The sequence below is a fragment of the Lutra lutra genome, chromosome X (genome assembly GCF_902655055.1).
Source record: "Lutra lutra chromosome X, mLutLut1.2, whole genome shotgun sequence".
Classification (NCBI taxonomy): Eukaryota; Metazoa; Chordata; class Mammalia; order Carnivora; family Mustelidae; genus Lutra; species Lutra lutra.
Window position 1 is genome coordinate 18,937,456 of NC_062296.1, and position 14,356 is coordinate 18,951,811.

Below are 14,356 nucleotides of genomic sequence, written 5' to 3' on the forward strand. Positions count from 1 at the left end.
ACCCTTTGGCTACTATCAATAATGCCTACACAGAAGCTACTTAGAATAAATCCCACACTTCTTACGCTCTTTCCCTACAACCACTACTGCTCGCTGCCCTTCGGTCTCATGGGCTTGCTTCATGTTCCACAAACATGCCAAGACATGTTCCCACCTCAAGATCTTTACATTTGTTGTTTCCTCCGTGAGGACTGGTCTTCCTCAGGTCACCCCACAGCTGTCGGCTTTTGATGATTCTGATACAGCTCAAATATTTTCTCACCAGAAAAGTCTTTGCTAACCCTCATTACTACAACATCCCTCTCCTCTTGCCGCTTTCCATTCTAGAAGTGGGGCTCATTCTCTGCATAGCAATTATTATAATTAGTATTAGGGGTTGATTCACGTTCCTATTTGTTGTCTGTTTTTACCCATTTGAAGGGCAAATTCCATGAAAGTACCGACTTTATGTGTCTTATCTCCTGTTGGATCCCCAGGAACGTTATCTGGCTCATGATAAGTTCTCAGTAAACAGCTGGTAAACGAAGACTTCCAGTGCATGGTTAAGATACATACTTCAAGAGAAGGGTCAGAGGTGCAGATAAAACTTCAAGAGCATCAGTCAGAGAAAGACAAATGCCATATGATTTCACTCATATGTGGAATTTAAGAAACGAAACAAATGAGCAAAGAGAAAGAGAGAGAGAGACAAACCAAGAAATAGACTCTTCACTCTAGAGAACAAACGGATGGTTACCAGAGGGGAAGTGGGTGGGGGGGGGATAGGAAAAAGGGGGGGTGGGGATGAAGGAGGGCACTTGTGATGAGTGCCAGGCGATGCATGGAAATGCTGGCTCACTCTGTTGTGTACCTGAAATGTATACAACACTGTGTTAACTAAATGGAATTAAAATTAAAACTTTTTGAGACCATTGAGTGGTTGTCGGTTAGGAATCTGCCTTCAGCTCAGGTCATGATCCCAGGTTGCTGGGATCAAGTCCCACATCAAGCTACCTGATCAGTGGGGAGCCGGCTTCTCCCTCTGCCTGCCCCTCCCCTTCCTTGTGCTCACTTGCACGTGCTCTCTCTCTCTGACAAATGATAAACAACATCTTTAAAATAAAAACTGTAAAAAGTTCAGGAGTATCAGCAGAAGGGTGATACCATATCTTCTTGACATTAAGGGAATGTTTTTCTCTTTTTAGTATTTCTGAAATGAGAATGCACCTTACAATGAAGTTTTGTAAATCTATTATCGATGCGATGCCTTACCATGCATGATGTCTTAGGGAAAGATAGTATATGAGACACAAAGGGTGACAAGAAAAGGGGGGCCAGAGATGGAACCTTGATGAATACATATACAGGGATTAGGTGGAAAGTTACCTGGAGACTTGAGCCGTGCTTTTGAAGACCCCAAACTTTTCTTTTGCATTGAAACCAGCCTAATGAGAATCTATTAAAAGTATTGTGTTTATGGTGAGTGCTGTGAAGTGTGTAAACCTGGCGATTCGCAGACCTGTACCCCTGGGGATAAAAATATATGTTTATAAAATAAAAAAAATTAAAAAATTAAAAAATAAAAATGAAAAACAAAACAAAAAAAAAGTATTGTGCCGTTTCTGCCTTCTTGAAACAACACGGAATGTTTTCCTGATGAGTGAAGGGACTGGAAAGGGAAATTTGGAGAGAGCACAGCAGGGCTAGAAGGTAGAGGTGAGTGTCAATCACCAAGGACAAACTTTCTAGACTTCCAGGTGTTTCTCTAGGCCTGCTGTGCTGGGGGATAGTCATGCTTTCTTCGGCCCTATCCAGGAAAAAGACAAGAAAGTGCCGATGGAATAGAGTAGTTAGGGGCTGTACACATGGTCGTGAAGTTTGAGGTTCTGATGCCATTACCAACTTCCCTGCAAGCAGCCCCAGGCTCACTTTTCCCCACCCCCGATGGACCTGCCTCTCCAGAGCAGGAGGCAAGTTACAGCTCTGCTTGGGAAGCAGGACAAGCTGAATAACGTACTGTTGATCTCCTGTCAAGTCTCTCCAGGCTGATTTGGAGGGAACTTGGAGGTGGAGAGCTGGAAAAACAGGTTCAGCATTTCAGCGAGTGGGGAACTGAAAGGAAATTTTTTGCACATGACCTAAAAGGGTTCTCTTCACTCCAAGGAAAATTTGACCTTTAGTTCCACAAGGCATTTCCAGAGACTTCTTTCTAAGCTCGGAGAAATTAAGTAGAAGTTCAAGTGATACCAAACATGGAACAATCTTTCAATGTTCTTCATCCTCCTCTCTCTGGGGCCAAAGGCCAGACCTGGGAAACACTTCTGCAGCCAGGGGTCATGGCCAGTTGTTCTCTTTCCCAGCCGGGAGTGGCTTTGGGAGAAGCTACCCGAGCCTCTGGACCACAGTTACTCACAATGGGGAGCTCCGTGTCCACGCCCGGAGGGGTACAGATTCAAACCCTCTGGATGGACTGAGGCAGGGTAAGCAGGTTAATTCTAGATAGAAAATCCTTCGGGGAACTCGGGAAGGCATTGGAACCAATCAGGTGTCTTTTAACCTTTCAGGTCCTACCTTGTATCCTATTTCTAGGCTCAACCATCCAAGTAACAAACTCCCAGCCAAGGAAGAGCTACAAAGTGAGGAGCAGAAACCTGGATCTGCATAAATCACTGACATTAAAGTACCCTGGGGCACAGTTAACAGTGCACTGTAATACAAAAGGGAATGGTGAAGATTATGGCTCACAGGTGAAACATTTCTCTGCTTAAAAGTATTCAGATACAAATCTTGTTTAAAGCTGTGCAACCAACTATGCTGTTGGCAGGCTGCTACCAGCCTCCAGGCAACAACAATTTTGGCAACCTGAGAAAAATCTGCAAACACTGAATGAATGTATTTTAAATGGGAGCGCCAGAGACATGGTGACAAGCACTGGAGGAGGCACATTGCAAGTCCCCCTCCATGACTCCTCAGGGCACACCTGAGGAGGTACTCACCTGGTCACAGGGCTGATTCTTCTGCCAGGGAGTCACCAGCTCCTGGGAAACATCCCTCGGAACCTAGCTCCCAATGCAAATGTATTTCCTTCTTGGGGGAGAACTAGAATCCCTAGAATCTCTAGCTGCTTGTTTAATTACACTCACAGAATGGATTGCATACTTGTCCCAACAAGAAATCAAACAAGCAAAAATGCAACTGTTAGAAAATTGGACCCACCCAGTGAGTTATGCCAAACACGTGAGCACATGCACTTGGAAGTCAGAGACAACGTTCTGCTCCCAAAATGCCTGATGAGGATTTTCCTTGTCACAGACAGTCAGCACCTGCTCTGGCCTTGGGAAATGTTGCATTGAAGTTCAGGATTGGTAGGGCTCTTAGTGACAACTGAGTCGAGCCTCCGCTGTTATATAGATGGAGAAACTAAGTTCAAAAAGGATAAGTGATTTGAAACACAAATGGTAGAGCAAAGGTGTGAGCTTTAGTTTGACTCTTGGGATGTCAGAGTTTTTAAGGTCCTTAGAAATATAGCCTACTCTTCCTCTCATTTTGCAAAAAGAGAAACCAAGGCCCAGGAATTGAAAGGGAATTGTTCAAAGTTACACAAGTAAGTACTTGTCTGGCTCAACCAGACATTAGAACCCCAGTGTTCTGAACCCCAGACATATGCTCTTTCCTCTGTACAGTGCCACTTCTTGGGTTCTGTTTGCAAACAAACGAGATTCAAAGCAAGGAAATGAAGTTTTGGGATCATGGATACTTAATCTCTGAAACTATCCCTAGCCGGGCTCCAAGTCCCTAACCCAGAAGAAAGCTTTGAGTTAGGTGAGCTAGAGTCAGCAAGGCTAAACAATGGGTCTCTGAAGGCATTTCTCTATCTTTCATTTGTCTCTCTGATTCCACCGTTTTGCAATTGGTCACCTTCTACCTGGTTGCAATCACTTAGTAATTTTGACCAATGAGTCTTATCTAATAATGTAACTCTGTCCCAGAACCCTTAGACTGAGATTGATGTGATTGAGAGTGGAAAGAAGAAGAAACTTGGGCAGGGTATCTCAGGGTCACTTGCTGGTTCCTTGTGAGCTGCTTCCTACACTCTGCTGAGCTTCCACTGCCCTTGGGTAATGCAGAAGGGCATTTAGGCAGAGAACATCCCAGAGAAGCCACCGGAGATACGACCCTGAAGATAAGGAGAAAAGAGAGACTTGTGTGTGGGACTGGACGAGCATTAATGTTCTAGGAAAGTCTGATGGTAAAATATGAATAAAGCTCATTCTAGAAGCACCAAAAGCAGCCCCCCACTGCCAGCATCCGGCCCACTATTCCTGGCAGACATGGAATGCTACTCTGGCTGTGTAAGCATCTTCTGCATGTCACAGCCACACTTTTTGTGAGTAACTGACTTTATCCAGAGACCTGTTCCTTTAAACACACAAAATGAAGATCTTGTGCCAGTTAAAATAGCAGGATCTATCACCCAAGGAATGAGATATACTTTCAACTAAGCCAAAGCCTGAACAGCAATCTCCTTTGTACAGAATCTAGCATAGAGCAATTCAGTTGCATTCTATTTTCACATGAATTCTGCCTCATATTCAGGGAATTCTGAAGAGCAAAGACCACAGTGGAAGCAGTAAATAGTGAGATCTCTGTAAATGATGAAAAGCAGAGCCTTTTGCCTTTTCAAATGAGAACAAAGAGGCACATCTTCCATCTTACTGCTAGTCCCATCTGTTATTCCATCAACATTTTAAGACTAAGGAGACTTACTCTCACAAATAGATAATGTGGAAAGAAAGAAATGTGCAAGACAAATATTTTAGGTGTTGGTGGTAGAATTTCAAGTTCTGAGCTTTTGGTGGAGAGATATTTGAGGGATTGGAAATCATGCTTGTTACCTCTCTGATCACACTCATGTGGAACCTCCATGTCACTTGGCCACTCTTAAAACACTTGATGTATTTTGCTTTGGGTAATGTCTTGGCATGATTTGCAAGGAAAGCCCATTTCTAAGTAGTAGCTCATCATAAATACACTCAGATTCCAGAGGATGGTACCCACGGGTTTTCATTTCAGTCCAGTCAAAGCCCCTTATTGATGATAGCCTCTGATCTGCCTCTTCTTCCCCCAACTGGTCCCAGCTTTTCAAATGGTCTGGAACTTTCAGTGTGGCCAAGGCTGGGGATTCTTCCTTATGAGGGGAGGAGTGATGGTGGATCCTCCTATCCAATGGCTCCTTACAGTCTCTTTTGGGAGTAGGCTTGTGTCTTTCAAAGCCTTTAGCATAAGGCAATCATAAGACCTTTTTTTTTCTTGCTAATATTGAAGTATACTTAATGGAAAGACTTTGATGCATCATTATGCTAAAAGCTCTCTCCCCACTAGAAATAAGGAGAAGAAGAAACTAAGAGATCTAAGAAGACAAAGAACCCTGTCCCACTATACTTATATTAAAGTTATCTGTCTTTCCTCCTAGACATGGTCTCCTAGAGGGTAGGGACCGTGTCTACAGTAGTGAAAACATTAGTAGCTCAACAGTATTGTTCAGGCAGTGAATAAGTACACGAATGAATATTCCATGAGCCCACTTCTTTGTGAAGACTGGCTATAAGGAAATTCATCTTTGAATGGATTGAGAAAACTCCCCCAAAGAAAGAGTGAAGTAAAGTAGTTATTCTTGTCCTCAGTGAAATATCTGGACATAGAAACACTGATCTGTGTGCCTGCATCTTAAGTCTGTCAGAGCCAGTGTTTGCCTTGGCATGACTTTTGAGGATCAGTTCTATGTTTTTGTTTCCAGTTGTCCGGAAGTCTTCCATTTGAGTTGTCAGCCGTGGCTGTGATATCCCCATAGAACGTCATCAAATATCTCCAATTCTTGCATCAGCCCATATTCCTTTATAGGCCTATACAAATTCAACCCAGCCCTCTGTCCAACTCCATTAGTTTCCTATTGCTGTTGTAACAAATTATGACAAACTTGGTGACTTCAGACAACACCAATTTATTATCTTACAGTTCTGAATGTCCAAAGTACCAAATGGGTCTCACTGGGCCAAAATCAACATGTTGACAAGATTGCATTCTTTCTGGAGGCTCTAGGAAGAGAGGCCATTTTCCTGCTTTTCACCCCTTCAGGAGGCGTCCCCTTCTCAAAATCTTTGGCTAATGTCAACTTTCCTCTATCTTCAATGACAGCAATGGTGGATCAAATCTTTCTCACACTGCATGGCCTTGAATTTACTTTTCTTTCCATCATATCTCCTTCTATGATTCTTAAGAACCCTTGTGATTGCCTTGGGCCTACCTCAGTAATCCAGAATAATGTCATCACTTCAAGGCCCTTAACCTAATCATATCTGCAAAGTCCCTTTTGCCATGTAAGAAATATATTCATAGTCTAAAGATTAGGACGTGGACATCTTTTGTGGGGGCATCATTCTATGTACTACACCAATTCATTTCATTTCCAAAGCTTTGCTTGGCTTTCTTAATGCTCCGTGATCTCTTTTTATTCAATTTTTCTTGCATTAGAGTATCACTGCTTAGCACTTGGTTGGGCTTTAATTAGCTAATATACAAATATTTACTCATTAATTCACTTATTTAACTGGTATTTATTGCCTTGCATGTCTGCTCCATGCTGGTTACTCCTCTGGGAACTGAGAAAAGACATGACTCTTGTCTTAGAGGATCTCACTATTTAAATGGGAGAAACAAATATATAAACAAATACAAGATGGTGTTTAAAGAATAAAGATAGAATAGGTATAGGCTATGGTTAGTTTTGAAGGAGAGCCTCATTGGTTCTACCCAAGAATAGCCTCATGTAGGAAGTAGTATTTGAGCTAGAATAACAGGTGTTGGCTAGGGATGAAGGAAGACCAAAGAGAACATTTTGAGTAAAGGGAACAGTGACTTCATACCTGTTCTCCTTTGAGCTGATTTGTAAGCTCCTTGAAGCCAGAAATGCTGTTCTATTTCTTCTCTGTATATCACTTGGGATTTAGCACAGCATGAATCTATAGAAGCTATTGAATGAAAATTTATGGATCAGTGAATTCTGAAGGTGACTGAAGTCCTTTTGGCCATGACAATACAAATGGCAGCAGATTTGAACTTCCACATAAATAATTATAAAACAGGACAAAGTATATGAAACAACAGTTGTCAAACATTGGGCAACAAAAAATACAGGATTGTAATTCCTTAGATATGGGAAATAAATAAGGTGGGCCTGTGATTGCCTCAGCCCTCTAACTGCATCTACTTGCCAGACCACTGGCTCAGGGAGAGCAATCTCAGGTGTGGTAGTCTTACTGAATCAAGAAGACAGATTAAAGCTCACAGAAACTGAAACATGTGGAATCATGGGACAAAGTACCACAGAAGAGGGAGCTCTGCAGAGAAAAAGCCCCAGAAAACTGCTTGGGATCCTCTTGCATCTTTTGCTGAATACAAAGCTGCCCATCCATATGGTGCAATTTCACAAGGCCAAGGCAAGGTAAAACTACTAAGGAGCTGTAATCTGGTAGGAGACATGCCAGTTCTAACCAGTCAAAGTGGAGAGACCACACTGAACACCTGGAACATTCAGTAAAGAACAGAAAGAGTCTTGCGTTTCTAGTAAGTTAAATTATCACTAGTCTAGAGGTTATACTAGAGCTACCCAAACAAAACCTACAAACAAAACTTGAAGGGATCAAGATGATCCACAAGTAACTTAACTTCCTGCCAGAATAAATTTCAACACTCTGAAGGAACATAACAAAATCCAGACCCTCAACAAGGTAATATTCTTGATGTCCAGCATTTAATAAAAAATTACTGGGCGCCAGAGTTTTGAACTGTGCTTCCGAAGGTGGAGTACGAGTCCTCACTGTGGTCGCCTGGATGCAGCTCGCCAGGGCAATGCCCTCCCTTGAGGAGCTGGACTCCTTCAAGTACAGCGACCTTCAGATCCTAGCCAAGAATCTGGGCCTCCGGGCTAACCTGAGGGACGTGGCAGATGAATATCTTTCTTTCCACGATGGAAGCAGACCTCTGCATCGTCCTGTGAGGAGGCTGAGCTGCAGAGCCATAGCCAGGAACAAACTAAGAGGGAGCCACTTGGTCATGGCACCAAAACTAGGAGAAGGTGCAGGATAGTCCTCAGGAACCCTGACACTCAGGATCATTCAGAGATAAAAGTAAGTGATCACACTGAATTCCAGAATCAAGAGAAGCAGGAACACCAGGATCTCAGAACAGTTGCAGAAGTGCCTTCACCACCAGATGAGATCCAAGGAGAGGAGAATGCCGTTTCCTCAGGAAAAAGAAGAAGAAATGACTTTAAGAAGCTTCACAAGGCTCGTTTTAAGGAAATGGAGTCCATCGATCAATATATTGAGAGAAAAAAGAAAAATTTTGAAGAACACAATGCATTTCATGAACTGAAGAAGCAGCCGGCCACCAAGGGCGCAGTGGTGACTCCAGTTCCTCTCCGGGGAAGGCTCCCCTTGGCTTGCACTCCCACCAGCCAGCCCCGCTCACAGGGCTGGCCACTGGGTGCTACGGGCAGGAGCACCTTGTGTGGGAAGGGCTCTGCCAAGCGTTCCGTGCTCTCGGCAACTAAAATGAACGTCAGGTTTTCAGCTGCTACCAAAGATAATGAGCATAAGCGTTCACTAACCAAGACTCCAGCCAGAAAGTCTCCACATGTGACCATATCTGGGAGTACCCCAAAAGGCCAGGCTGTGCTCGGGATATACAAGATAAAGACCACAACTGGGAATTCCACTTCTGTTGTTACACCATTCAGGTTGACAACTCAGGCAGCACAGACTCCAGTCTCCAGCAAGAAGCCAGTGTTTGATCTCAAAGCAAGTCTGTCTCGTCCCCTCAACTATGAGCCACACAAAGGCAAACTGAAACCATGGGGTCAATCTAAAGAAAATAATTCTCTGAAGGAACATGTAAACAGAGTTAGCTTCCACAAGAAAACTTACAAACAACCTCCTCTCCAGACTAGGGAGGAACAACGGAAACAACATGAGCAAAGATGAAAGGAGAAGAAAGCAAAGGTTTTAGGAGCTCGGAGAGGCCTCATTATGGCTGAAGATTAATTTTTTAACATCCGTAAATAGTATTTTATTCTGAACCCTTTCTTTAGTGTAAATATTTTTTTCTACTGTCTTCCCCACTTTAGTCAAAAGATTCTTCTGCTTTGTTCACTATCTATGTAATGTTGGTGGTTTTCCTCACATGCTACATCCCTGAAAAGATGTTACTAACCTTAAAGCTCACAGATGCTTTCAAATGGTTTTTACCTATCTCTGTACAATTCAGTTTTCCAGTGACTCATCCTATAGATTCTTGACCTAGATTTTTAATGTCAAGTTCCCTCTGCTGACAGAACTGGAATCCTCTTCTAGACAGAAGCATTTACCTGATGGGAGGTAGTTCTCCCACAAGATTTAATAGAACTTGGACCACTAACAAGCTGAGAAAGCCACCTCTTCCTCCTCTAGAAAATCAAATAGTCTTAATGAAACAGGGAACCAAATGGGTTAGTGATGGCATATTCTACTTTGAGAAGTGTTTTGTTACCTATGCATGTTTGTTCAGATCACTTGATGTAATTGCCGTCTGTCACTCAATATATTCTTAAAACTCTAAAAAAAAAAAAAAATTACTAACACAAAAAGGCAGGAAAATGTGACCTGTAGCCAGGAGAAAAACCAGTCCATATACATAGACTCAGAAATCACAGGGGTGATAGAATTAGCAGACAATGTCTTTTTAAAAAATATAAATAAATATAATGATATATATATGTGTGTGTATGTGTGTATATATATATATGTGTGTGTGTATATATATATATGTGTGTGTGTGTGTGTGTATATATATATATATATATATATATATATATATATATATATACACTTAAATGCTGAAAGGAAAAGATGAACATAAAAAGGAAAGAAATGGAAGATATGGAAAAAAACAAATGGAGCTATCTCCAAATGGAAAATTACAATATCTAAATGATAAACTCACTGAATGAGCTTAATATCTACTAGATGTATAAAAGAAAAAGATCAGTGAACTTGAAGAGGGTGACAACAGCTGAGTGTAAGATAGGTTCCACTCCCTTTTGAGTCCCTGAGCTCTGGTGGGGAAATTCTGGTTCAGGTCATACCATTCTCCCTCCTATTATTTAAATCAACCTTAGCTTTCTCCTTCTCAAGAGACAGGAGAAACATCTTTAAGTTAGATTCTTGGCAGAGTGTTAAACTCTGCCACCAGTGTTACTTGATGTGATTCACAAAACATTGCACTACACTCCCATGGTTTTCCATTTACCCAGAAACCATTTATTAAGAAACCATCTATCAAGAATACATGAAGTCCCAGGCATAGTGCTAGACACTGGGAATAGAAAAATAAATAAGAATGGTCCCTGTGTAGTGGGAAAGACAAGAGAGTGCATAGATCAGTATAATACAGAGTAATAAATTTGATTCAACATGTATTCTCTAAACCTTAACTCTGTACTAGTCATTGCTAGCTGCTGATGAAATAAGTTTCTGTCTTTAACTTGGGGAGATTTGGGATATGTGGAGAATTTGAGGGGAAGAGTGTCAGTTTATCAAATTCTTGATATTAATGGGTTTATTTAGTTCATGGGGCTACCACACATCTATCAGTCCATAAAAATGAACTTTGAACACCCACTGGTGTCACAGAAAGTTTGCTTGTTTTTTTTTTAAGGTTTTATTTATTTATTTGACAGAGTGAGAGAGGGAACACAAGTAGGGGGAATGGGAGAGGGAGAAGCAGGCTTCCCACTGAGAAGGGAGCCCGATGCAGGGCTCGAACCCAGGACCCTGGGATCATGACTTGAACCCAAGGCAGACACTTAACAACTGAGCAACCCAGGCGCCCAAAGTTTGCTTGTTCTTAACATGCTTCTACTGAGATTCAGTTTCTTCCTGGTACCTGACTCTGGACTCTATCCTGTGTTTATCACCCTTATCATGCAATTCACAATTCACATTGGTCTATCCTGCTTTTTACTCTTGTATTCATTCCCAAGACTTTTTGTTTGAATTTATGCTGCTATACCCTGAAGAGCCAAGCTCCGTGCTTGTCTACCATATTTATTTTAAGGATAGGTGGTTAAGGAAAAAAATTCCATAAACATATATCATTGTCTCCTTGAAAATTATCTTAGGTCATCTTGAACTTGTACAAGTTGTATTTCATATACTCACAAAGTTGAGTAGAGATATAAAAATATTTAAAAAGAGCCAAAGTGAACCTCTAGAGATGAAAACTACAATGTCTAAAATAAAAAATACACTGGATTGGGATTAATGGCAGAGTACACATTCAGAAGAGAAGATTCGTGAATGTGAGTGTATCAATAGAAATTAAAATAAAATGCAAGGAAAAGATGTTTTTAATGAACACAGAATTTGTGAACTTGAGGCTACAAGTGGCCTAACACACATGTAATCAGAGCCTCAGAGGGGCAGGGGCAGAAAAAAATATTTGAAAAAATAATAGCTGAAAAAATTCCAAGTTTAAAGAAAACTAGAAACCCACAGATCTAGGAAGATCAATAAACTCCTCACACATGAAATATGAAGAAAACAAGAGCAAGGCACATCATAGTTGAATTGCTCAAAACCAGTGATAGAGAGAAAAATCTTAAAAGCAGCCAGAGGAAATAAAGACATGCTATGTTTAGAGGAACAAATTTACAGATGATAATAGATTGTAAATTATGTAACTGGGTAGGCAATGGAGCAATATCTTGTTAGAGGGTGGGAAATAAATCCAACAAAAATCTGGGGATCTCCTTCTCAGTGAAATTTCTAGGCTTCCAGTGGTTTGGGGTATGTCAAGATATCCCTTCTACAGTGAAGGATAAGTTCTTGCAACTGGTCCCTTTCACAACCAAAAAAAGACATGCAACACCTGGTGGTCCTCCTTCTTTGGATATTGGAGGCAATATATTCCTCATTTGTACTCTGACCCATCTACTGGGTGACCTGAAAAACTGCTAGTTTTGAGTGGAATCCAGAACAAAGGAAGGATCTGCAACAGGTCCAGGCTGATATACATGGTCCACCACTTGGGCCATACAACCTAGCAGATCCAGTGGTTCTTGAAGTGTCAGTGCCTATAGGGATGATACTTGGAGCCACTGACAGGTCTCTTTGGTGAATTACAACACAGACCCTTAGTATTCTGGAGCAAAGCCCTGCTATCCTCTGTAGATAACCACTCTCCCTTTGAGAAACAGCTCTTGACCTGCTACTGGGCCTTAGTAGACATTGAACACTTAAGTAAGGGTCACCAAATTACCATACAACCTGAGCTGCTGATCATGAACTGAGTGTTTTCTGACACACCAAACCATAAAGTCAGGCATGCACAGAAGCACTCGATCATCAAATGGAAGTGATATATACATGATTGGGCCCAAGCAAACCCTGAAAGGACAAGTAAGCTACATAAAGAAGTGGCCCGAATCCCCTTGATCCCCACTCCTGCTACACTACCTTCCCTCTCCTGGTCTGCACCTATGACCTTATGGGTAAAATTCCCTATGATCACTTGACAAAGAAGGAAAAGATTTGTGCCTGCTTTACAGATGCTTCTGCATGACATGCAGGCACTATCCAGAAGTGGGCAGCTGAAGCCACTTTGGGCTCCTCGGACCTCTGAGTCAAAAAGCAAAGAGAGTTACTGTACTGGTTGGGGCACTTGATCCTGAGTACCAAAGGAAAATTGGACTATGACCGCAACCATACTTGCTGAATACGAAGGTCATATGGAATAAATAGAAGATTGTTATAAATACCAGCTACGGCTACATGACCAATTTCTGTCCTCCTTACTTTGTGATCATGTTTTGTATATATATTTGTACACACACATGCACGCACACACACACACACACACAGACACACACACATAGTGAGGACTTTTTGATAGAGAGAGAAAATGGAAATTCGTGATTCTATTCCTGATGCCAGGTCTCGAGCATTCCCCAGGCAGGGCACCGCTCTAGGCAGTATCCTCTTCTCCCGCTGCTGAGCCAGCACCCAGGTGCCCAGCTCTATGATAAGCTCATTCATGATACAATGTTGATAGCTGGTGGATGGCATAATTAGGAATTTCAGACTAGGGGAACCCTTCTCAGCCAATCAAGTCACACCAACATATCAACTTTAAAACAAAGCAAAGGGGCAACATGTGGACCATAGCAGTAACTACTACTTGCAGAGCCTTTAAAAGTTCCCTTAGCTCTTCTTTTTTTGTGGGTTTCCTTTTTATTTAAATTCAATTAATTAACATATAGTGTATTATTAGTTTCAGAGGTAGAGTTCAGTAATTCATCAGTTGCATAGAACACCCGGTGCTCATTCCATCAAGTGCCCCCCTTAATCCCGATCCCCCAAGTACCCCATCCTCCCACCCACCTCCCCTTCAGCAATCCACAGTTTGTTTCCTATGATTAAGAATCTCTTACAGTTTTTCTCCCTCTCTGATTTCGTCCTGTTTTATTTTTCCTGGGTTTTTTTCTTTTAGTAATTAATCTCATGCTGTATGTATTGTTCTTTAATGTGCTTATTGGAGATGTTCTCAGCCAACCACACTCCTTTTATCCATTATATATTCCACAGAATTAGTGTCGCTATTTGGGATGCTCCATTCTGCTGTTATAATTATGCCCACTTTTGAGCACAAACTTGAGCACAGGGGCTGGAATTTGAGGGGAAGACTGTCACTTTGAGTCCTCGTCAATCTGTGGTGAAGGCGTGTTGACTTGGCACTGAGCAGGTGGCAGGCAGTGACACGCTCACTTGGGCAGGAGGGCGGCTGGACTGTGAATTTGGGACCCACAAACCCTCTCATCTGCTCGGCTTGATTACTTTCCAAGACCCTGTCCTCCAGGTGACTGATCCATTCTACTTCCTCTTATTTGCTATTTATTCCAGGTGGTCTATTTTTATTCCCATTCCGTAAGTCCAGTAGCTCTAATTCATTCTTTAAGGCTGCCATCTCTTGATGGAGGGTCTCATAGAGTTTCTGCACTCCTTTCTCAATTCCAGTGAGGATCTTTATGAACGTTACTTTAAATTCAGTATCAGACATGTTTCTTATCTCCATTTCGCTTAGGTCTCTTGCTGTGATTTGTTTCTATTCTTTCATCTGGGACATATTCCTCTGTCTCCTCATTCTGTCTATTGCTGTGTCTGTTTCTCTGTGTTAGAAAGTCAGTGATGTCTCCTGTACTTGGAAGTAGTGGCTTTATGACAAAGAGGTCCCGCAGTGCAATGTCCCCTGTTTCTTAGAACCTGGCACTTCAGGGGTGTCTCCT

The 14,356-nt window shown here is 41.9% G+C and overlaps 1 protein-coding gene across 1 annotated transcript; it reads left to right on the forward strand.

The window, feature by feature from the left end:
* Positions 1-7,812: 7,812 nt before the first annotated feature.
* On the forward strand, positions 7,813-9,193 carry LOC125092381 (nucleolar and spindle-associated protein 1-like). Its single transcript, XM_047716817.1, is given in 2 exon segments — positions 7,813-8,008; positions 8,011-9,193. Coding segments are annotated over 2 exon segments (1,209 nt in total). The 5' UTR covers positions 7,813-7,869; the 3' UTR covers positions 9,081-9,193.
* Positions 9,194-14,356: the final 5,163 nt, after the last annotated feature.